Source organism: Chiloscyllium plagiosum, unplaced genomic scaffold, assembly GCF_037043375.1.
Source record: "Chiloscyllium plagiosum isolate Xiang-an unplaced genomic scaffold, Cpla_swu_hap1 HiC_scaffold_6, whole genome shotgun sequence".
NCBI classification, from domain to species: Eukaryota; Metazoa; Chordata; class Chondrichthyes; order Orectolobiformes; family Hemiscylliidae; genus Chiloscyllium; species Chiloscyllium plagiosum.
The window spans coordinates 75,784,182-75,807,800 of record NW_028270144.1 but is presented as its reverse complement, the minus strand read 5'-3'; the positions used below and the strand labels follow the sequence as shown (position 1 = coordinate 75,807,800).

The 23,619-nt window shown below is 43.5% G+C and overlaps 1 protein-coding gene across 1 annotated transcript in view; it reads left to right on the top strand.

The window, feature by feature from the left end:
• The window catches only part of LOC122550674 (beta-galactoside alpha-2,6-sialyltransferase 2-like), a 52,540-nt gene extending 29,173 nt beyond the window's left edge, over nt 1-23,367 (top strand). Inside the window, exons 3-5 of the mRNA XM_043691760.2 lie at nt 2,521-2,622; nt 5,284-5,458; nt 17,931-23,367. Coding sequence (XP_043547695.1) covers nt 2,521-2,622; nt 5,284-5,458; nt 17,931-18,181 — 528 coding nt within the window. The 3' untranslated portion in view covers nt 18,182-23,367. The remainder of the gene's footprint in view (nt 1-2,520; nt 2,623-5,283; nt 5,459-17,930) is intronic.
• The last annotated feature ends 252 nt before the right edge of the window (nt 23,368-23,619 follow it).

The window sequence follows — 23,619 nt, the reverse complement described above, 5'->3', positions numbered from 1 at the left end:
GTAAGGTCCGAGGGAGTGTTGCTGAACAAAGAGACCTTGGAGTGCAGGTTCATAGCTCCTTGAAAGTGGAGTCACAAGTAGATAGGATAGTGGAGAAGGCGTTTGATATGCTTTCCTTTATTGGTCAGAGTATTGAGTACAGGAGTTAGGAGGTCATGTTGCGGCTGTACAGGACATTGGTTAGGCCACTGTTGGAATATTACGTGCAATTCTGGCCTCCTTCCTATCGGAAAGATGTTGTGAAACTTGAAAGGGTTCAGAAAAGATTTACAAGGATGTTGCCAGGGTTGGAGGATCTGAGCTACAGGGAGAGGCTGAACAGGCTGGGGCTGTTTTCGATGGAGCGTCGGAGGCTGAGGGGTGATCTTATAGAGGTTTACAAAATTATGAGGGGCATGGATAGGATAAATAGACAAAGTACTTTCCCTGAGGTCGGGGAGTCCAGAACTAGAGGTCATAGGTTTAGGATGAGAGGGGAAAGATATAAAAGAGACCTAAGGGGCAACCTTTTCATGCAGAGGGTGGTACTTGTATGGAATGAGCTGCCAGGGGATGTGGTGGAGACTGATACAATTGCAACATTTGAGAGGCATTTGGATGGGTATATGAATAGGAAGGGTTTGGAGGGATATGGGCCAGGTGCTGGCAGGTGGGACTAGATTGGGTTGGGATATCTGATCGGCCTGGACGGGTTAGACCGAAGGGTCTGTTTCCATGCTGTACATCTCTACGACTATAAGTCTGCAGGGTTCTCAAGCAGAAAATGAGGTGTTGTTCTTTCAGCTTGCGCAGAGCCTGGATGGAGCACTGCAGCAAAGCAGAGACAGAGAAATTGGCCAGGGAACACGGTGGTGTATTGAAGTGACAGGCAACTGGAGGCTCAGGGTCTTTTTTGCAGACAGAATGAAGGTGCTCTGCAAAGTGGTCATCAAGCCTGCGTTTTGTTTCCCCAATGTAGAAGAGACTACATTGTGAGCAACGAATACAGTCGACTAGTTTGTGTGAAGTGCAGGTAAAGCACAGTTTAGCCTGGCAGGTATGTTTTGGCCCTTCGTTAGTGAGGTGGGAGGAAGTAAACAGGCAGGTATTGCACTCTGATTGTGGGGGAATGTTGGGAGTGAAGGAGAAGTAGAGCAAGGTATCCCTGCAGAAGACTGACAATGGAGGGGAGTGAAATATATGCCTGGTGGTGACATCCCACTGGAGGTGGCAGAAATGGCGGCTAATGATCCTCTGGATGTGGATGCTGATGGGATGGTAGGTGAAGACTGTTGTCAGAGGGAAGAGAGGGAAGAGAGGGAGTGAGGGCCAAAGTGCAGAAGATGGGTCGGACCCGACTGAGGGCCTGTCAACCATGGTGCTGGAGAATCCTCGGTTGAGGAAGAGGGTGGACATTTTGGAGGCTCCCTTGAAGTTGGCATCATCAGGACAGATGTGACAAAGATGGAGGAACTGAGAGAATAGAAGAGTCTTTACAGGAAACAGGATGTGAGGATTCATCAGCAAGATAACGGAGAGCCAGTGGCGTTTGTTGTGGATGTTGGTGGCCAGCCTATCCCCAAAAATGGAAACCGAGACCTCGCAGAAGGGAGGGGAGGAGTAAGAGATTGACCAGGTGAAGATGAGAGCAGGATGGTAATTGGAAGCGAAATTGATTAATTTTTCTAATTCAGGACGAGAGAGGGAGGTTGCATGGATTATGTCATTGCTATACTGGAAAAAGAGATGTTGGAGGAGCCTGGAGTAGGAATGGAACAAGGAATGTTCCATGTATCCCACAAAGAAACAGGTGTAACCGAGGCCCATGCAAGTACTCATGGCCACCCCTTGGACCTCAAGAAAGTAAGAGGAGTTAAAAAAGAAGTTGTTCAGAGTGAAGTTGAGCTCGGCCAGATGGATGAGGGTGGTGGTAGATGGGGATGGCTCAGGCCTTTTTTCTATGAAGAAGCAGAGAGACCTGAGACCATCCTGATGGCGGATGAATGTGTAAAGGGATTGCACATCCCTGGTAAAGAGGAGGTGGCTGGAGCCCGCAAACTAGAAATTCTGAAACTGATGCAAAGCGTCAGAGGAATTACAAATGTAAGTAGGAAGTGAGAAGGATAAATGTATTATTTTCTAATGGCAAGTCTATTTTCATTCAGTAACTAATACTGAAATTATTCCTATTTAAGAATTGCGGACATATTTTAATAAATTGAAAACCATTACTTTATGGCTAGCACACGTATTAAATGGCTATCAAAAAATGTCTCTTATCAGTATTCTAATAGCTTTATGAACACTCAAGTTGTGAATGAATAGATGCATTTTGGTATCAACCTTACCTATGATCATAAATAATTTGTCTAATCACAACCATTCTTAAAATGCAATGTATGCATTATTGTTGTTCCACAGCTTCCTGAATATTTAAGTTCCTTTTGGAAATAATTTATCTCTGTGCAATACCTTTCGGTAATTTGTAATTTCATTCACTGTTTTTTTTAAGTAATATTTTGTTTCCATCATAATTTGCAGATTCTTGTTAACCCAGAGCACAAATTTAATAATAACATACTATTTAAGAATGTGGTTTTGGTGGCCTGGGATCCTGCACCATACTCAGTAAACCTCCTTAAGGTAAGAACAACTGATGGAAATGTTTCTGCTATACTTGTGAACACTGCTTGTCCAGAAAGGCACAATGAAGTAAAGGGATTAGTGTGGCTAAGTGGTAGCACTTTTATTTTTGTGTTAGTTAATTACCAGTTCTAAATCCCAATCCAGGACTTTATTTTATAATCTAGGTTGATGCTCCATAAGAAAAAGGCATCTTTGGAAAGACCAATGTTAGCTGCTCATCCATAAACACCTTAGAAATGCATGGTCATTTCAGTGTGCTGTTAAGAATATGCCTCATTTCTGTGGTTCTTCAATCACATAGATCAGACTGCCTAAAATCCCCAGGATATTAGCCTGAAATATCTGCCTCCCTTCTTCATTTCAATGACGTTTCAAAGTGTGACGTTTTCCTCACTTTGCTAAGCTGCAATTGTCTATCTGGTCCAATGGAGGTAAAAGATCCTGTAGCATTACTTTAAAAAGAATTCCGTGCTCTCCTCAGAGAGCTCAAATGCTATGGTGGCTTAGTGAGTCACCCTCCTGTCTCAGACACAGAAGGCCCCAGATTCATGTTCTACTCTGGGAATAGTCATCATCAAAACAACCCAGCCATTGGTGTGAACATTGGTGTGTAGTGCCAGTCCTCAGCCTGGTTAAATGGGGAAGATTAGCAGCAGGAAGAACCACCTGCCAAATCTTAACACTTATGGTCGACATGAAGGCATTCAATTTGTATTGCAGCAACTGCCTGAAGGTCGGAAAAAGTCAAAGGTGGAAGATTACTGTGTCTGCTCTGCCTTTTATATTTCAACCAAAACGAATGTAATTGGCCATTGATTACATTAATCTTTGAGATGCTGAGATGTATAGAAAGTATCTGCCTTTATTTTCTAGAGTAAAGATATATGTTTAGTAGATTGTATTATTTTTCTTAAATTTCTATAGTTATGTTTATTTTGTTTGTTGGAAACATGGAATTTTGTGGCTTTATTCTCTTTGTAAATACCTGAGATTTCACACACTGTCTACTGTAAACAAACTTTACTGGGCCCTAATCAGATCATTACATCAGGGTTGCCATTTCTTACTGTCACAGTTCTCAAATTCACACAATTTCAGTGGCACACTTGTAATACCATGCTCCATGTGCAACTTTTAATAGCTTCTCTCCCTCAACTGTAAGTAACTATAACAATCATCATATCGTGACAGCAAGATCCTCCCTTTATTCCATAATTTTCCTGATTAGTTTTGGATGGGGGGGCATTGATGATGGGGTTCTTGTTCAGAATTTGACCCTTTAAATTTACTACTGTCCAAAGTAGTAAAGCATTGGGGTCAACTATGAGCCAAAAACCTACAGTGAGTGTGGAACAGCCTTACAGCATTGGTTTCCCTGAATCAATTAGTGTCCAGAGGGTGGACTCAATAGGCAAGGAGGTATTGCCAGTGGACTCCCAGAACTGGTGCGCCAACAGAACATTCTCCATCTCCAAAAGAGATGAAGCCTACAGCTCAGGCAATAGTGAAAGACAGAGCCACCATTTTGAGGCAACCTCTGTCTGACTTTATAAACTTGTTAATTGAAAAAGGAAAGAACAATGCAGTCCCTCCTGAGGAGTTAGAACCCTGTCCACCGGATGGATGTCAGCAGCAACTGATCAGGCAGCTGAGAAGGATCTAGAATCTGCTCGGCTGCTGGTGGGTCACCTGTAGGCAGCCGAATAAGAAATTCCAGTTGGCCTCTACAATAGGCGTAGAACTATTCTTCACATTTGCCAGTGAGCACAGGACCAATTTACTCATCCTCTCATTGTCAGACAACCATTTCATACTAGGAAGCTATCTATTGAATATTTGCTCAACCACTACCAAAGCTGTAGACAGTATTCCAGGTGTGGTCTCATCAAAACCTTATACAATAAACAATTACAGCAAGATCTCTTTTATTCTGTAACGAAACAAAGAACAGCAGATGCTGGAGATCTGAAATAAAAACAGAAATTGCTGGAGAAACTCAGCAGGTCTGGCAGCATATGTGAGAAGAAAACAGAATTATGTTTTGAGTCCAGTGACACTTCATCAGAAGTTCTGATCCCACCTCTGCTATCACCCTCCTAGCCAATCAAATCTTCCTCTTCTCCCAGTCCCCAACCGGAAGGTATGTTGATGGAGAATAGCTTAACATAAATGGACAATGTAACAGAGTTGTGTTCTCTCACAGAGTGGTAAACTGTGTCTTTTGATAAATATTTTGAGTCTCTAAATAGAAATCAAATTGACTTCTTTTCTTCTGATGTTCATGTGAATATGAAGAATTATCACCACTTTAAACTCATCCACTTTTGGTATTATTATGCAAAAGTGAGTTACAGATGCATAGGACAGGTATAAATATTTGTTGATTTTACTGAACTATCTTAAAATATATGTACTTACTTTTGACAATTAACATAAGCAGCATCACAATTAGCTGATACTTGACCATCTAATCACATTTGGTCCACAAGACCAATAGAAATAGCTGGAGTTTTTCTGAATTCTAGATTTACTTAAAGTAATTGCTTTTGAAAATGATAAGAATTAAGAGAAACAATGTCAGAAAGAAACAAGACTCTTATGCTAAAGTATTGAAATTGAACATTTTGATCCTCTTTTAATGCACACACTCTTTCGCAGTGGTACAAGAAACCAGATTACAACCTGTTCCTGCCCTATTTGCGATATAGAAGAAAGAATCCTGACCAGCTCTTCTACATTCTTCATCCAAAGTTTGTCTGGCAGCTTTGGGATGTAATTCAGGAAAACACTCAGGAAACCATACAGCCAAACCCTCCCTCCTCTGGCTTCATTGGTAAGTCTGTCTGTTCTCTTTCTCAGTGATTCATATCACAGAACTGTACCACAAAGCATAAATAGGAGCTTTATTTGTTTCTTTATATGCTGGCATAGGGATTTGGGCACTATACAAAACCCCAAAGTAAAGAAAAATGTTGAAGAATAACCATATTGATAAAAATAACAATCAATTTGCATTCTAGATCAACGATGAGATTGATTAGACAATCAGCACTGCTACTTAACATTTCATTCATCAAGAAGTTGGTCTGTCTTTCCCATGGATGCTGGATCTTCTGTGGTCTTCTCTAACTTGCCTGAACCTGATCTCTTGAGTATGTCTAGTCCTAAAATTACTATGGCTGTACTAATGACTCCTATATGCTAGATTTTAACTGCCTGAATGATTCCTCAACAGCTAAATTGATTATATATTTTCTATTCACTCTCTGAAGGTAAATTATTTCACTTCTAGTAATCAGTTCATGCTAATCCACTCCAATGGTGGATTCCTATGGCAATCCTTCATCCAATGCTTTAGTGGCTAACCAAGCCTAATACTACAACCAATACTTTTTATGACAGCCCTTCAGTCTATGAGAAATATCCATTGACTAACAATGTCCTCTGCAGTTGCTAGCTTCTTGCAAATGTCCTATTTGTGCAAATGGTCTCTCAACAAGTGTACTACTGCTAACACTCTCTCCAAACAATTTGTTACAGGACATTTGCTGTAACTTGGAAGATGCAAGGACCCCAATAATACACCTGTATTTTATGTCTTTATTGCAGGTTATTTGCAACAGTTAACAAAATGTGTTTCTGGGCCCATGCATCTAACAACTTTTAACATAGATTTTCAATCCTTGGCCAAAGGGAATATTGCTCCTAGCATTGTCACAACAATCCAAAAATACTTTGTCTCTCTAAAGAACAGTTACTTAAGAAATGCCAGAGAAGATTTTAGCAGACTTGATGCTCCTAATAACTGTGAAACTAAGTTGTATTCTTGACCGAATGTACTGGAACAACTCATTCTCAGACTAGTTTCCAGAGCAGACAGGGTTGTAGCTTTAGCTTCTCTTTACTGCTAAGCCAGACTTGCTAGAACCCAAAATATGGAAATATCAGTTCACCCCACCCACTCCAATCAACTTGGAAGGACAACTTGACTAATGAATGACTAGACCCCTCTCAGATTTCTGTGCACCTTCACTTTTTTAACTGCGGTAGTGCTCCTCTCCTGATTATATTTTTTTTTAAACCCCCCCCCACACTACCGCCTAACCGTGGTAGTGCTTATTTATTCCCCAGCAACCATGGTGTGTGTGTGCAGGTGTGAGACACAGTGAAAGACACAAAGTGCACGAATCTTTATTCAATTTCCACCACCGGGAAGATAGGAAAACACCCGGGTGGCCAGTGACAAACACTGCCCTTCACATCAAAGGGCAGTGCTGTGTGATCAAAACAGTCAAGGGAAGGGGAGGGACGAAATCAAAATAGAGTTGGAGGGAGAAATAATGCACTCCACTCCCTGCGGCATCTCTGTGCACCTTCACAACTGACTTACTACTAACTCTGATTGGTTGCATTGAACCTGCAGCACTGACCATGGTCCAATGCCTGGATTGGATAAAGTGAGAACTGCAGATGCTGGAGATCAGAGCTGAAAATGTGTTGCTGGAAAAGCGCAGCAGGTCAGGCAGCATCCAAGGAACAGGAGAATCGACATTTCGGGCATAAGCCCTTCTTCAGGAATAAGGAAAGTGTGTCCAGCAGGCTAAGATAAAAGGTAGGGAGGAGGGACTTGGGGGAGGGGCGTTAGGAATGCGATAGGTGGAAGGAGGTCAAGGTGAGGGTGGTAGGCTGGAGTGTGGTGGGGGCAGAGAGGTCAGGAAGAAGATTGCAGGTTAGGAAGGTGGTGCTAAGTTCGAGGGATTTGACTGAGACAAGGTGGGGGGGGAGGGGAAATGAGGAAACTGGAGAAATCTGAGTTCATCCCTTGTGGTGAGGCACTCTTCCTCCAACCCTCGTGTTGCTATGGTCTGGCGATGGAGTCGTCCAAGGACCTGCATGTCCTTGGTGGAGTAGGAGGGGGAGTTGAAGTGTTGAGCCACGGGGTAGTTGGTTGGTCCGGGTGTCCCAGAGCCGATGACTGTATCGGCGCTGCCTCGTGCTCCCACGAGGAGGTTGAGCAGTTCATCCATTTTACCAACACCTTCCACCCCAACCTCAAATTCACCTGGACCTTCTCAGACTCCTCCCTCCCCTTCCTAGATCTTTCCATTTCTATCTCGGGCGACCGAATCAACACGGACATTTACTATAAATCGACCGACTCCCACAGCTATCTAGATTACACCTCCTCCCACCCTGTCCCCTGTAAAAACGCCATCCCATATTCCTAATTCCTTCGTCTCCGCTGCATCTGCTCCCAGGAGGATCAGTTCCAATACCGTACATCCCAGATGGCCTCCTTCTTCAAAGACCGCAATTTCCCCCCAGACGTGGTCAACGATGCCCTCCACCGCATCTCCTCCACTTCCCGCTCCGTTGCCCTTGAGCCCCGCCCCTCCAACCGCCACCAGGACAGAACCCCACTGGTCCTCACCTACCAACCCACCAACCTCCACATACAGCATATCATCCACCGTCATTTCCGCCACCTCCAAACGGACCCCACCACCAGGGATATATTTCCCTCCCCTATCAGCATTCTGAAAAGACCATTCCCTCTGACTCCCTCGTTAGGTCCACACCCCCCACCAACCCAACCTCCACTCCCGGCACCTTCCCCTGCAACCGCAAGAAATGCAAAACTTGCGCCCACACCTCCCCCCCTTACTTCCCTCCAAGACCCCAAGGGATACTTCTATATCCGCCACAAATTCACCTGCACCTCTACACACATCATTTACTGCATCCTCTGCACCCGATGTGGCCTCCTCTATATTAGGGAGACAGGCCGCCTATTGCGGAAAGTTTCAGAGAACACCTCTGGGACACCCGGACCAACCAACCCAACCACCCAGTGGCTCAACGACTCCATCGCCAGACCATAGCGATGGAGGAAGAGCACCTCATCTTCCGCCTAGGAACCCTCCAACCACAAGGGATGAACTCAGATTTCTCCAGTTTCCTCATTTCCCCTCCCCCCCCCACCTTGTCTCAGTCAAATCCCTCGAACTCAGCACCGCTTCTCAATAATCGCTCTAGACAAATTCAGGAAAACAAAGTTTTATTAACAAGTCTGCAGAGTTGGGCACCCTTGAAAGAAAAAAGGCGCACTGAGGCTTACAAAGTCTCCCATTATATACAGTACAAGTCCCTCCCCTCCTTGGCTCTAACGAGCCATGAGGTTCACATTCTTAAAAACATCATTATTCTCCAATTTGCACTCTTATCACAAAGTCTGCAATAAATGTCTTCAGAGTCTCTAAAGTTGTTGTTTTTCTCACCCTGTAGTCTTATCAGTCAAAGACTTATTCTTCTCTGTCTGTGCTAGCGGTCTTATCAATCTGTAGCAGATGTCTCTCGAGTCGTTTCCCTATCCTGCAGTCTTATCAGTCAAGGACTCATCCTTCCCTGCCTGTGTTAATGGTTTCATCAATCAAGGGCCTGTTTGTTTTTTACTCTGCTCACAAATTGTCAGCATTCTGCACAATTTAAACTATTCTACTTTTGAGTATATAAAATGTTCTAGAAAAGAAACAAAAGTTTTGTCTTTTATTATAGAGCAGTCTGTGGTCCAGGCACATCTTAAAGTTTAAACCGAAATTACCTCTCACAATTCCACCCTTTTCTTTCTTTAAGATGTGCCTGACCAAGATAAGCCCCCCCTCCCTCAAGGGCCCGGGAAATCCTTGGTCTTTCGCAGCAACATCACCTTAAGTTCCCGCGTCCTATGTTGTGGAACCACCACTGCCTGGAGTCGGGAAATATTTTTCTGAATTAAAAACTGAATACAGGGAGTTAGGCAGGGTAATACGAGAAGAAGAATCATGCCTCCCCCAACCACCAGCAACGCCGTGCGCCACCAGCTACCACCTAGGAGACCATCCCACCATCCGATGCCACTAAGAGGACGCCAAGATTGTACTGGCACATGGGCCAATTTCCGAATTTCATCGGAAATTTTCAAAACCGCTTTACCATTATCGTCAATTTCTAGACAGCAGTTTGTCAGGTTAAATTTCCCGCACACACCCCCCTCCGAGGCCAACAGATAATCCAAGGCAAGTCGGTTTTGATATATAGCAGCCCTCATCTGATCCTGCTGCTTAGCCAACAACTCTAGGGCCAGGGCAGTCCGGTTAGTAATGACCTCTACGACTGCTTGGAGCCTGATAATTCGATTTAACATATAGATAGGAGTACGATATCCCCATGATCCGTCCTGTGCCCACGTAGCCGGCCCGTAGTATTCAATAATCCGGGCCGGTGGCCACTCATCCCCCCAATCACCGACTCGGATATCCCTTGGCGACCTACGCAGGGAGTCAAAGAGTTTAACTCCCAAATCATCGCCTTCCTCCCGGGGTAATAGGAAGAATTCAGGTCTTATTAGACCCAGGAAGCATACTCCAGCCCATCCCATGGGCAGTTTGGAATATGCCTGATTACCGCATATCCAAAATAGGCCATCTGGAGCAGGCCCTCCCTGCCTCACAACGTCATCCCACAACTCCTTTACCCCAGGGACGCCCTCATAAGGACCAGGACCACTGCAATTCCAGTATTCGGATTGTTGGCCCCAGACTGTGGCAGAGTCTGGACAGGATTATTCCAGCATTGATTCCCCTGACAACCACCGCTCCACACTCTTTTCATGCCATTGGAAGGGTCAGCACTTAGCTCGTAAGAGGAGGAATCAGAACGTAACCGAATGCAATTTTGATGATCTCGGTTTGCAATGTACCAAGCAATATTCACAGGCCACCATACTCGCGTGGTTGCATCCAATATATTCTGACAGGGGCTAATCCCTACCTTCACGGTCCCCTTGCCTTCAATACAGAACTGGCCCTCAGGGCTGTTTGTCAATCTCCACCCCTGGCTTTTTCTGTCGTTGTCATGAGTCCAAGTGGTTTGCAGCAATTCCCCTATGTCTAAGCTTTGACCAGTCCACGGCCATTGTTCCGACATATGTGGCCCCCCACAGACCCAGCAATTGCTAACATTTAAAACAGTGGCTATTCTAGAGGTGAGATCAATAAACAGGTTTTGTGTAACATCAGGGAGTTCAATCTTTCCTTCTACCTCTGCGTATACAGATGGCACTTTAGGGAGCACGACCGTTCCCTGACGGTCTTGCTCTTTCCCCAACCCCCGATCAGTGATCTGTATCCTGACTCCTTGACTCTGTCAACCTGCTCCCTGAGCAACACGGAGGATAGGTCCCACCTCCCAGTTTTGCTAATACACACCCAGCGGTCATTTATAGGGCATCCATGGATTTTGCCACCGTATCCTTTATTATATACCTGATAATAGGGTCTCCCATCCTCCCAACATTCATGGCGTGCACTCACATCGTAACACCTATCGTCCACATAGGAATGGGACACAAATGATCCCGAATAGATTCGAATCCCAAGTCTTACTGTAGTTCGACATTTGTCACATCTCCCCTCACCCTCCCCCACATACAGGAGTAAACTGATCAATATCCCCACCAATACAGTCCAAGTAGAGTTCATTATTGCTGTCTTTTCAGTTTTACCGACAACGGCTTGTCCCCTTGCTCGCATGTCCAGGTGCTTTCTTCTTCAGGCGGAACAGGCCCCTTTATCCTTGATGCGTGGACCCACCCTTTTTCTTTCGTCCGAACAGCTGCTTCAGTTGTTAACAGAACCAGGAACGGTCCTTCCCACCGCGGCTGGAGCTTTTCGGCCTTCCAGGTCTTAACAAGTATCCAATCTCCGGGCTCCACCTTATGCAGGAGGAAGTCGAGCGGCGGAGTCTGAGCCAGGAGACCTTTCCTCCGGAGTTCTGCAAAAGAACGGGATAAGGCCAGTAAATAGGTTCGGATAAATACATCCCCCCCTTGTAGAGTGGGACATCCATCAACCTTACTCCAATAGGGTAATCCGAACAGCATTTCATAGGGGGAAACCCCGACATCTCGGCGAGGTGCCGTACGTATCCTCAATAGGGCAATGGGCAGGCACTTTGGCCAGGGTAACTTTGTTTCTAACATCAGCTTAGTCAATTGGGTCTTGAGCGTGTCATTCATTCTCTCAACTCGACCCGAACTCTGAGGATGCCAGGGTGCGTGGAATTTCCATTGGATACCCAGGGCAGTACAGATCAAATGGTGTAGCTTAGAAATAAAATGCGTCCCGCAGTCGGAGTCGATAGATTCCATTATGCCATATCTCGGGATTATGTTCTCTAACAACAGTCGGGCCACGGTTGGTGCATCGTCTTTGGCAGTTGGGAAAGCCTCTACCCAGTGAGTGAAATGGTCTACTATTACTAGCAGATATTTCCATCTCTGTACTGGGGGTAATTCTGTAAAGTCGACTTGGATCCTCTGAAATGGCCTAATCGCGAGGGGCTGACCACCGGCTGGCATAGAACGCATGGCCTTCTGATTAATACGCCGGCAAGTGGGGCATCCGACTACCTCTTGTTGGGCTAATGTGTATATCCCCCTGCATACATAGTCTCTCAGGATTGTATCACACATGGCTTGCACCCCCCAGTGGTCTGATGGTGTAATCGGTGGAGAATACCTCGGGTGATCTGTTTGTTCAGTACTTGTCTCCCATCAGGAACCGTCCACTTCCCGTTAGTATCTAGCCGGGCACCTAATTGATCCATTTTATCAATCTCCCCCTGGGTGAAGACGGGTTGTTTAGCGAGCCCTTCCCTCAACGGTATTAACGTTAACAATTGGACGGATTTTTCGACCGCTGCCCGCTTGGCTTCCTCGTCTGCCAGCCGGTTTCCCACCGCTTCCGGTGTCGACCCCTTCTGGTGACCGGGTACATGGACTACTGCAAGTTCCGTAGGTAACGCCAGGGCTTCCAACGTTAGGCTGATCATTTGTTCGTGAGCTAATTCTTTTCCCCGGGAAGTTATCAATCCTCGCTCTTTCCAGATTTTCCCGAAAGTATGAACGACTCCGTATGCATACTTTGAGTCAGTATATATGGTTCCCACTTTCCCTTCCAACAACTTCAGGGCCCTCTGGAGGGCGTACAACTCACAGGATTGGGCTGACCACTTCCCGGGCAGTCGTCCGGACTCAATCGTCCGTTTCGTTGCACCATCTATGACAGCATAGCCACTGTATCGTACTCCACTGATGCACCGGGAGGACCCGTCGATATACAGTTCCTGTCCCTCACCCAGCGGGGCTTCTTGCAGGTCCTCTCGGCTCTTGGTCTGCAAGTCCACAAATTCCACACAATCATGCTCCTGTTCCCCGTCTGCAGGACGTCCGTACAGAAACTGGGCTGGGTTGCAACTGAGATCTTTTGCAAAATTGAGATCGTTCCCGGTCATCAAAATCGTCTCATACTTCAGGATGCGAGAGTCTGTTAACCAGCGGTGAGCCTTTTGAGCCAGTATGGTACTAACCGAATGTGGGGAGTATACTGTGATCCTTCCTCCAAAGCTAAGTTTTCGGGCCTCTTCTACTAACATTGCCGTAGCTGCCACTGCCTGGATACAGGTCGGCCATCCACATGACACAGGGTCTAACATTTTTGACAAAAATGCAACCGGCTGACGTTTCCCTGCCCGCAGCTGAGTAAGCACACCCTGGGCAATTCCGCCGGCGCTATTAACATATAACTGGAACGGTTCCTTCAGGATGGGTAAAGCTAATACCGGAGCTCGAATCAGTTTACTTTTAATAATATTAAATCGCTGCTCATCCTCATCTGACCAGTCCACCTTTTGTCCTTCTTGTCCCAGTTTGTCGTACAAAAATTTTACTAAAGTGGTGTAACTTTCAATCCATATCCGGCAATACCCTACTAGTCCCAGGAATTGTCTGACTTCCTTCTTCGTCCTGGGTATTGGCATACCCATAATCCCTGATATTCGTTCTGGCGTGATACGGCGGTGCCCCTTACTGACTTGATGACCCAGATATCTTACTTCTCGCTCCACAAACTGGAGTTTTGTCCTGGAGACGCGTAGACCCTGTTTCCCCAGGAAGTTCAGCAGGGCAACGGTGTCTGCTCGTACCTCCTCTTCTCTTGGTCCTGAGAGTAAGAGATCATCGACATATTGGAGCAATTGATTCTCCGCGTTACACCGAAATCCTCCTAAGATCTGCTCCAGTATTTGTCCAAACAAATTGGGTGACTCCGTGAATCCCTGCACCAAGACCGTCCATCTTAACTGTCGCTTTCGTCCTGTGAAGGGATTCTCCCATTCAAAGGCAAAAAGGTTCCGACTTTCTTCGTCAAGGGGGCAACTCCAGAAAGCATCCTTCAGATCTATTACGCTGAACCATTCATGTTCGGGGGGAATTTTACTCATTAACGTGTAGGGATTAGGTACCACCGGGTATCTAGCCTGGACTACTTCATTCAACCCCCGCAAGTCTTGCACCAGCCTATATGTCCCATCCGGCTTCCTCACAGGGAGTATTGGAGTATTGAAAGGGGACATGCATTCCTCCAGTAGTCATCTGTGATTAATCTTTCTATCACAGGTTGTAACCCCTCCCGTCCTTCCATAGCAATCGGGTATTGTTTCCTTCTTACCGGGCCTCTTCCTGGTAACATGGTGATTTGGAGAGGTTTGATGTTTAGACCCCCTCTGTTCCCCTCTCGGTACCATACTTCCGGGTCTATTTGTTGATCATCTTCTTCGGTGAGGGCGAACAACCTTACCACCATTTCCCCGTTATTTGGTACCGTTCCGATCCCTAGTTTGACCTGCAAGTCTCTTCCTAACAAATTAAACCCCGCCGATGGCAGTAGAAGGAGGTCTCGTTTAGTAGTTCTGTTTTCATACCCAATTTCCACGTCCTCCACCACTGGGACTTGTAATTTCTGTCCTCCAATTCCAGATACCCCCATAACTTTTCCTCCTGCTCGGGTGCCGGGGGGTATTTGGATTATACTTGATCTTTCGGCTCCCGAGTCCACCATAAATGTGATCTCCGATCCTTGGGGCCCTACTTTCAAGTTTACCAGGGGTTCCTGTCGATAGTCCTTTTGCCCCAAGGGTAGGAACCCCCGACCTCCCTAATCTTACTCCATCAGGGCGTACGACCTCACCTCCCGCTTGTAGCGGGAGCACTCCCGTTTAAAATGTCCCTCTTCATTACAATAGTAACATCTGAGTGTCCTCTTCGTTTCCCTGTCGCGGTCTCGCGTTCCTCCACTCTTCCTTTGTTCCGGCCATGGTTCTCTTTTCCTCTGCTCTTGCCACGACTCTCCCCTTTCCTGTTTCTGCCACGGCTCTCCCTTTTCCCTTCTTCCAGCTGTCATTTGTTGCACCGTTTGCATCATTATCTTTGTCGCCTTCTTTTGCTTCTCATCGTCCCTTCTCACAAACACCTTTTGCGCCTCCCGTAGTAATTCACTTAAAGATTTACTATCCCAATCATCCATTTTCTCTAACTTCTTTCGTATGTCCGGCCAGGCCTTTGATACAAACTCTACCCGTATGAGTTGTTGCCCCACGTCTGTCTCAGGGTCCACCCCAGCAAACTGCTGCAAATTCTTCCTAATCCTGTCTAGGAAGTCCGTAGGGGTTTCCTCCGGGTTTTGATGATTACCAAAGGCCTTGGTAAAATTGTGCCCCTTCGGGGCTGCGTGTCTTATTCCTTTTATCCAATATTCCCGCATGTCTCTCATGTTGCGCTGTCCTTCCTCCGTGTTCTTATCCCACTCGGGGTCGGTGAGGGGAAACTTCTGCTCCCCTCCTTCTCCCCCTTCTCTCTCCCAGACCAAGAGCGCAGCTTGTCGTATCATCTGACACTCCTGGCTAGAGAACAATGTTTTCATGATGGAACACATCTCTTCCCACGTGTAAGTATTCGGACCCAGGAACTGATCCAATTGTTCAGCAAGTCCCATGGGGTCCTCTAGTAGACCCTTCATCTCCCTCCTGAAATTCCGTACTTCAGTACTCGTCAAGGGAACGTTCACATATCCCGTCCTTCCTTCCTCGCCCCCCATGGGCACTTCCCGGAGTGGATTCATTCTTGCAATCGAGACAGGGTTTTGTCTGTGACCCTTTCCAGCTTGAGATCTGGTCTGTACCCCTGAGGTAGTTTGTGATTCCTCCCCATTTTCTTCCCCTTCCCCTGAATCGTCGTCACCCGAAGGAACATTTTGTGGGGCAGACGGGGTCACGTAGGGCGGCGGTAAGTGATCTAAAGGGTCCCATTCTTTCTGCCCTTTCGAGTCTTTATTAGTTACCTGCATTTGGCAAGATATCGTAACCGGTAGCCAACAAAGGGCATAATCACTTTCTTCCAGATTAACATCAGGTTTTGAATTGACATATAAAATGAGGGCTTGCCGGACCCAGTCTTCGTCAGTACCGAATCTAGGCCACCACACTGAGTCGCCCTGAATAGGTTTCTGGGACCACTTTTGACAGTATTTTACCATCTTCCTTTTAGATTTTCCCTTTCTTCTACCCTGATCCCAATTATTTAGCATTCTCCCTAACGGACTATCATCAGGTACCCCGGGGTATGTGTCATTGTCCCTGTTTAAGCCTACCTTTCCCTTAATCGCCTTAGATCCCTTATTTCCCATTTCCGAGGACTTCGTATTTTTCCCGTGATAATCTATCACAATGTAGCCAATTCCCGGACCTTCAGCCCCGTGATCGCCCAGGTTCCTTTGCAGGCACCCCCGGTCTTTGGATTCCTGTGTCCTACGTCTCTGTGACACAGATCACAGGCACCCCGTAGGTACACGTTCCTCCTCAAACACGGTCTCTGCAAAATCCCTCACAGGCGAGCCCCAGTTTCTAGGTTCCTGAGTCCCACGTCTCTGTAGAAAAATCCACAGGCACCCCGTAGGTCCCCAGTCCTCCGGAAACACGGTCCCCGCAAGTTTTTTTTTCTTACCTGGGTTCGGAGCACCGAAATTACTCGATCGTTAACCGTCCCCACTGCCTCGGGTACACCCCTCCTTTGTTTTCCTGAGCCTCCCGGATATCACTCGCTCAAGCCGCGCGGGGCGACAAGCAAGGAATCAGGGACTGCCGAACTCGGCAGGGTGCACCTTCTCCGATATCCTTCCTCAACTCCCCTTGCGGCCGGAGTGTTGATCCCGGACGACGAGCCCCCAAGTTGTTAGAAACGAAAATCGCTTCTCAATAATCGCTCTAGACAAATTCAGGAAAACAAAGTTTTATTAACAAGTCTGCAGAGTTGGGCACCCTTGAAAGAAAAAAGGGGCGCTGAGGCTTACAAAGTCTCCCATTATATACAGTACAAGTCCCTCCCCTCCTTGGCTCTAACGAGCCATGAGGTTCACATTCTTAAAAACATCATTATTCTCCAATTTGCACTCTTATCACAAAGTCTGCAACAAATGTCTTCAGAGTCTCTAAAGTTGTTGTTTTTCTCACCCTGTAGTCTTATCAGTCAAAGACTTATTCTTCTCTGTGCTAGCGGTCTTATCAATCTGTAGCAGATGTCTCTCGAGTCGTTTCCCTATCCTGCAGTCTTATCAGTCAAGGACTCATCCTTCCCTGCCTATGTTAATGGTTTCATCAATCAAGGGCCTGTTTGTTTTTTACTCTGCTCACAAATTGTCAGCATTCTGCACAATTTAAACTATTCTACTTTTGAGTATATAAAATGTTCTAGAAAAGAAACAAAAGTTTTGTCTTTTATTATAGATCAGTCTGTGGTCCAGGCACATCTTAAAGTTTAAACCGAAATTACCTCTCACAGTAACCTATCAACTTGAGGGCAATAACATGAGAAATAAAAAGAAATGAAAAATTATTTGTTTCTTTCTTGTATCATACAAACTCTTGTATAAGCTGGACTTTTGTCTAAAATCTGTATATGTTCAGAGCTTGCATTAAAACTGAGCTATTTAAGGCTAAAATATCCAAATGAGGCCTAGGCTTCTGAGAAGCACTTAGGATTATAATTAAAACTTTAATGAACGCACCGAAAATTCATGAGATAATATGTAAAATAAATATGCTGCTGTGGAATATTTATGTATGTATTTAAATCCTTAGTTACTTTAGTTACTCAAAGAAATTGTATTGGAAACATTTCAGATATTTTCAATAAATGTGCTGTCTGGTGGTAAGAGCATGAATGATAGAGTCACAGATCATGACATTACTGGGGAGGTTCTCTTTATGAGTGATGGGAATAATCAGGCTTAAATGCTTAAAATGCTATTAGGAATGGTCACTGAGTGTTTAAATGAAGAGTTGACATTTTGTCCTGAATTTAATATTTAGGTTGACGGTGTAATCAAAGTGTAATTTTCAATGTTTTTCTGATGGGCTTGATAAATGTTTTCCAGGAATCCTTATCATGATGTCGTTGTGTGACAATGTCAATATCTACGAGTATATCCCTTCCATCAGACAGACAGATCTCTGTCACTACCATGAGCGATACTATGATGCTGCCTGTACCTTGGGTGCCTACCACCCTTTGCTTTATGAGAAACTTTTGGTACAACGCATGAATAAAGGAATGGAAGCAGACTTATATACAAAAGGAAAGGTTATTCTGCCTGGCTTTGGTACCATGAAATGTTCTGGAGAATAATGAACTTTGTGCTGCTGGCTAAGTACTGCAATACAGAATGTGATAGTATGGCAAAGCCTGAAAGATACTTGAAATGACAAGTTAGGACAAATTTCAGGGTAAAGGCAAGCTAATGAGCCATTAACAACAAAACAATCCTACTGCATCATCATGAAGCTTTTGTACCTCACGTATATTGCAACACATTATTCTTAAGCAAGTAAAGTCAAATTTCAGATTAAGACCACAGACTTAAAGAACTTCCATTTCCTCCTGTGCCAATACTAACAGTTGTTTGAATAGGGCCTGTATGCTTTAATAAAAATAGTGGTTAGTTTTGCTGTAACACTGCTTAAGTTATATTGTCAGCAATTACATTTCTTATTTAAGCTCAGTGGCAATTACCATCAGAAGTTAAGTTTTGCTTTGTGGATTACTTTGCAGCGAGTAGCAGTCTCTTTTGGCAAACATGTGTCTCCTCAAGTTCACTATAAATGACAGGAACATAGAATTTAGTAAAATATGTGGCTGAGTTGTTTGTGATTTATTCACATTTCTGCTCAGCTGATAACAGTTTAGTTTTGATAGTCTAAATAGAAACCTAGTTAACATTAAAACAAAAAACACCAATATAAATGTAAAAATATAAAAAATATGCAGAGGAATATTTAAATATTGTGCCAGCAAATGTATGGAACTAATATTGTTGAATTTTTAAGTACCATGGCTTTACTAAATTTCATTATTTCCTCTTGAGCGCCAATGTTTTGAATAATTTGCTGTGTGAACTTAAATCTCCTTGTTACTCTGAATGTAACTTTTTACTGTTGCTGCAGCTCATTAAAACCTACAGCACATCAAGCCAAAGTCCCTTGCCAAACATAACAGTGAGTTGGAGTTCTGAATACCTCACCATTATGGGATGTTATTCAAACCTATAACAGCCACTCAAGTTACAATCCTCAGCTATGTTCCATGATGGGCTGGAGTAGGTTGGGGCTTCTGGGATTCCAGTGGAAGGCAAACATTTCTTCGGTGAAATGAGAAACTGGTGAACTAATAACTGACTTTGTCTGATCCTGTTTATATTCTAAGAAGTGTCACTATAGATGCCTCAGCAGACCTATAGGAAGTTTTGTAGGAAACGTTAACCACTTTACTAAAGAGGTGCAAAATGTTTCCTCAACATATTGCAATTATGAACCTTTAAGTCTTACATATATCCTAGTTGATGCTCTGCAATCACAAAGCTGATAAAATCTAATTATTAAGACTTTGTCTCACTGAAGAAGCTTTAGGTGAATCTGCATCCAATATCCTGATCGGAAAACCCTATTTATATTTTGACAGCGGTGATAAATTCCACCACAACAATTGAGACAAGCCACAACATTCTAAAACAACCAACAGCATTCTAAATAAATCAACCCATATCATTTGAAAAAATTCATCATACGCTATTGTACAAAGTTAGAGATCATTTAAAAATTCAGGATTTGAATTCAGAACAACCTCTTTGCTAAAAATCATTCAATCAATCAGTTCTTTCACTAACCATATCCTGGCTGTGCAATAAATGATTATGAAATCTGTCCATTAGGTTTTGAGATATATAGTGTACAGTCAAATAGCTTGATAAACAAGGATGGAAAACTTACCTCTGCCCTCTGATGTAACTAAAATGCCATTAAATGTGAGTATTCCCTCTGCCCTCCATCAGTGGTGTAGCATAAACTGGAAATATATAGCCAAAAACAGCCATTTGTTATTTGGTTTCAGAATTAAGGTCTAAATATTTAATAATTAATAATTAATAACTTAATACCATGACAGCAAAAAAAAAGATCCTATTGCATTATAGGATATACCTTTAGCACAAGATTAGTTGAAAAACTAACTTTTACTGGATAAATTAGTTGCTTCTGGGGATTAAAAGTTACCGTATTCCTACTTCCTCACTAATGAATTGGAAAAGAAATTGGACACCAGGTAAACTGGGCTGCTGATTCACCATGAGCTCATTCCACACTACTGGTAAAGATCCATTTCATCTCTTAGGAACTTGGTTTGTAATCAAATCATTTTTTTTTATGCCAGGTTACACTTCGACATTATGCCCTCTTATCCTTATTAAATATAATGATTGGAACTTGCCTTTGGCTTGAACATAAAAGGGGTCAAGATAAGCCACCAAAGCAAATTTCTAATCTGTCTGTAAATGTTCCTTTTCACATCCAGTCCAAGTTTTGGCATTATCCATGGAATGTGTATCTGTCATGATATAGCAGCATGCAATGTGCTGTCGTTTTAAATTTTGCCCAGAAATGTTAGTTTATATGGGACACCATTTATGCCTGCATAATGTGGAACCTGGTTTATCATTTGAAATCTGTTTTGAGAATATATTTTTATTAAACAATTAAGATAAGTTATTAGAATTAAAACATGCACATAGCATGGAAAGTTTACAACTGAGAGTCAGTCTTGGGATACAGCCAGATGTAATTTAGGTTAATCTGGAGGTCCAACGCAGAGAAAAGCAAAAAATGGGAAGGTTAAAATATAATTTTTGTGAGGGCACAATGTTCTTTCAGGTTCCATAACAATAATTTTTTTTCAGACCATGGGTTATGGGCTATGAAGCAAAGGGCTGGCAAAATAGAGGGGAGTCAGGTGACAACAGCTCCTTGTGCAGACTCATTGCCAAAGTATTTTCCCAACAGGAGAACCAGTTGCAGAGAAACTGCATATTCCAAGGAGGCAGGAAGCCAATTTGTTTACATAAAGGCCTTACAGGCCAGTTTACAGAGTACCAGGCATTTTGTAGAGCCTGGCCTTGGAAGGTCACTACCTAAATGGAAGCAGCTTCCCTGCAGCTGCTTAAGGGGGTTATTGGAGCAGCAGGCTACATTGCCCAAAGAGGGCGCTGGAAAACTGAATAGTTTCAGTCTGAGTAAAGGTACTCTAATGTCTGACTACAAAGCACACACTTGATGGGTAAGCTGCCTCCTAAGCTGCATATACAGACCACCAGTTAGTTGCTTTGTCCAGAAAAACCAACAGGCAGGAGAGAAAGCTCAAGCAGCTGAAATGTTGCTACCTTTCATTTACCATCAATGACTGTCCTTTGATTAAAGGTCTACACAGGGTCAGAACAGATGCAGTCCTACTTTCAGCTGCCTGAAAAGCTGCAGAGATTTACCTATTCAGACTTTGTTCAAGTATAATTTATATACTTTGCATGTGTCAGGTGGATTTACATACGTTCATCAGGATCCCAATTGCCTTAAAAGGAACACCTCATATCCCTACTAACCTAGCAGTGCCAACTCATGCTTCCCACCCACCAGCTTCTGAATTACAATCTGTACCAACTCACCCAGTATCACCACAGACATACATCAGGATCCATGCTGATATTTAGAAAATCAGGTTTGATTTATAAATTCACTATTAAAAGAAATTCTGAATCAATCCTATTTACTGCAACTAAGTTTATTCAATAGCAACCTTCATAAGAACAATAAAAATACTTTATAAGCACTTGGAGCTGCCAATCAAACTGTGAACTGACAGTAAACCCACTGTGATGGAAGGTTGAGAGATCAGTCATGCAGCACAAATTTTTAGTAGTGGCCATCAAGCTTATGTCAACAGAACAAAAAATTGTTTGCACTGCAAGCAGCTTTTTATCCAAAAAAGTTGGATTTAATTTGCCAGCTTGACAGATTCAATTAATTTGACAGTTCCCTAGATAGCTTGATAGTTCCAAGGAGCGTTTCCACTTTTTATACATATTCCTGTCTATTGTTAGCCACCAAGAGACTTGATGTCTCCTAAAGGGCACTTTATTGCTCTACCTTTTGTAGGTATCAAATGATATTATACCTCTCCTAATAACTGACAGCTTTACAACTTTGCCTAGAAAGTGTAAAACCAACAAGTCATGTTGTATATACCACAGTGAAAATGGTGATGCAGGATTTGAGGGCAAGATTTCCAGAATCAGGTTTCCATGACCATGTTGGTGAAATCACATACTCTCTCAACCTTTACGAAAATTCATGCCAGAATTGGTCACAGTGGTACTAGCCATAGGTGTATTATTGTAACCAATCGTACTACAAAAAACCCACAATTTTATCTTATGGTTCATTCTCAGAAATTGCATTGTAATTGCTGAAGAGTTGTTCAGTCAAATTCTTAACTACTATTCACTAGAGTAAAAAAACAAGCCTGACATTTGTGCCTACAGTGAACGAGTGAAAAAAACTTCCAAGGCTATCTGAAAATCAGACTGTGCATTTGCATATGCTATGAAGATGTTATTATTCTTAGTAATATATGTCTTCTGTTGCTGTACTGATAGAAATGCTTATTTATGCATTTACACTACTGTTTGACCAAAGGTTTGACTTGGAGACTTCTATGACTGTTATTTCAAGATATCTCTTCTTCATTTCAGCTGCTATTTTCTGCAATGCATTCATTTTATTCTCTTTTATAAAACTAATGTATAAACATGACTACTGGCAAAATTAGTGGATATAATCTTAATACATGCATATGAAATCATTTAAATCAGAATCACACAGCGTGGAAACAGGCCCTTCAGTCCAATTAGTCCACACCAACCATGTTCCCCAAACTAAACTAGTCCCAACTGTTTGCATTTGGCCCATATACCTCCAAATGTTTCCTATTCATGTACTTATCCAAATGTCTTATAAACATTGTAACTGTACCTGCATCCACCACTTCCTCTGCCAGTTCATTCCACATACGAACCACTCTGTATAAAAAAAAGTTACCCCTCATGTCCTGTTTAAATCTTTCTGCTCTCACCTTAAAATTATGCCCCCTAGTTTTGAACTCCCATATTTTAAGCTAAATAAGTGACAGAGGAATTACCTATGAAACCAATAAGCATTTGCTCACTGGCAATGTCAACAGTAATAGTCAAATGAGCAATATTACTAAATTTCAATAAAGAAACTACAGCACCAGACGTTTCCAGCTTGCCAACCAATAGATTTTCATAAAGAAAAAAATAGATCAGCAGTAAGAAAAATAATATTTCTTGCAAGAGAACTTGCTTACACTATGAAACCCCTTAATTACAAAATGAGAGCAGTCATGAACATCATTTTGAACTTTAGAAGAAAGTGAGGACTGCAGATGCTGGAGATCAGAGCTGAAAAGTGTTGCTGGAAAAGTGCAGCAGGTCAGGCAGCATCCAAGGAGCAGGAGAATCGACGTTTCGGGCATAAGCCCTTCTTCATTCCTGAAGAAGGGCTTATGCCCGAAACGTCGATTCTCCTGCTCCTTGGATGCTGCCTGACCTGCTGCACTTTTCCAGCAACACTTTTCAGCCATCATTTTGAACTTAACCAATTAATATTTGTACAGTGCAAATTTAAACTTTTAAAGGTAATTTCAGATATTCCCTTTCTAAGTGG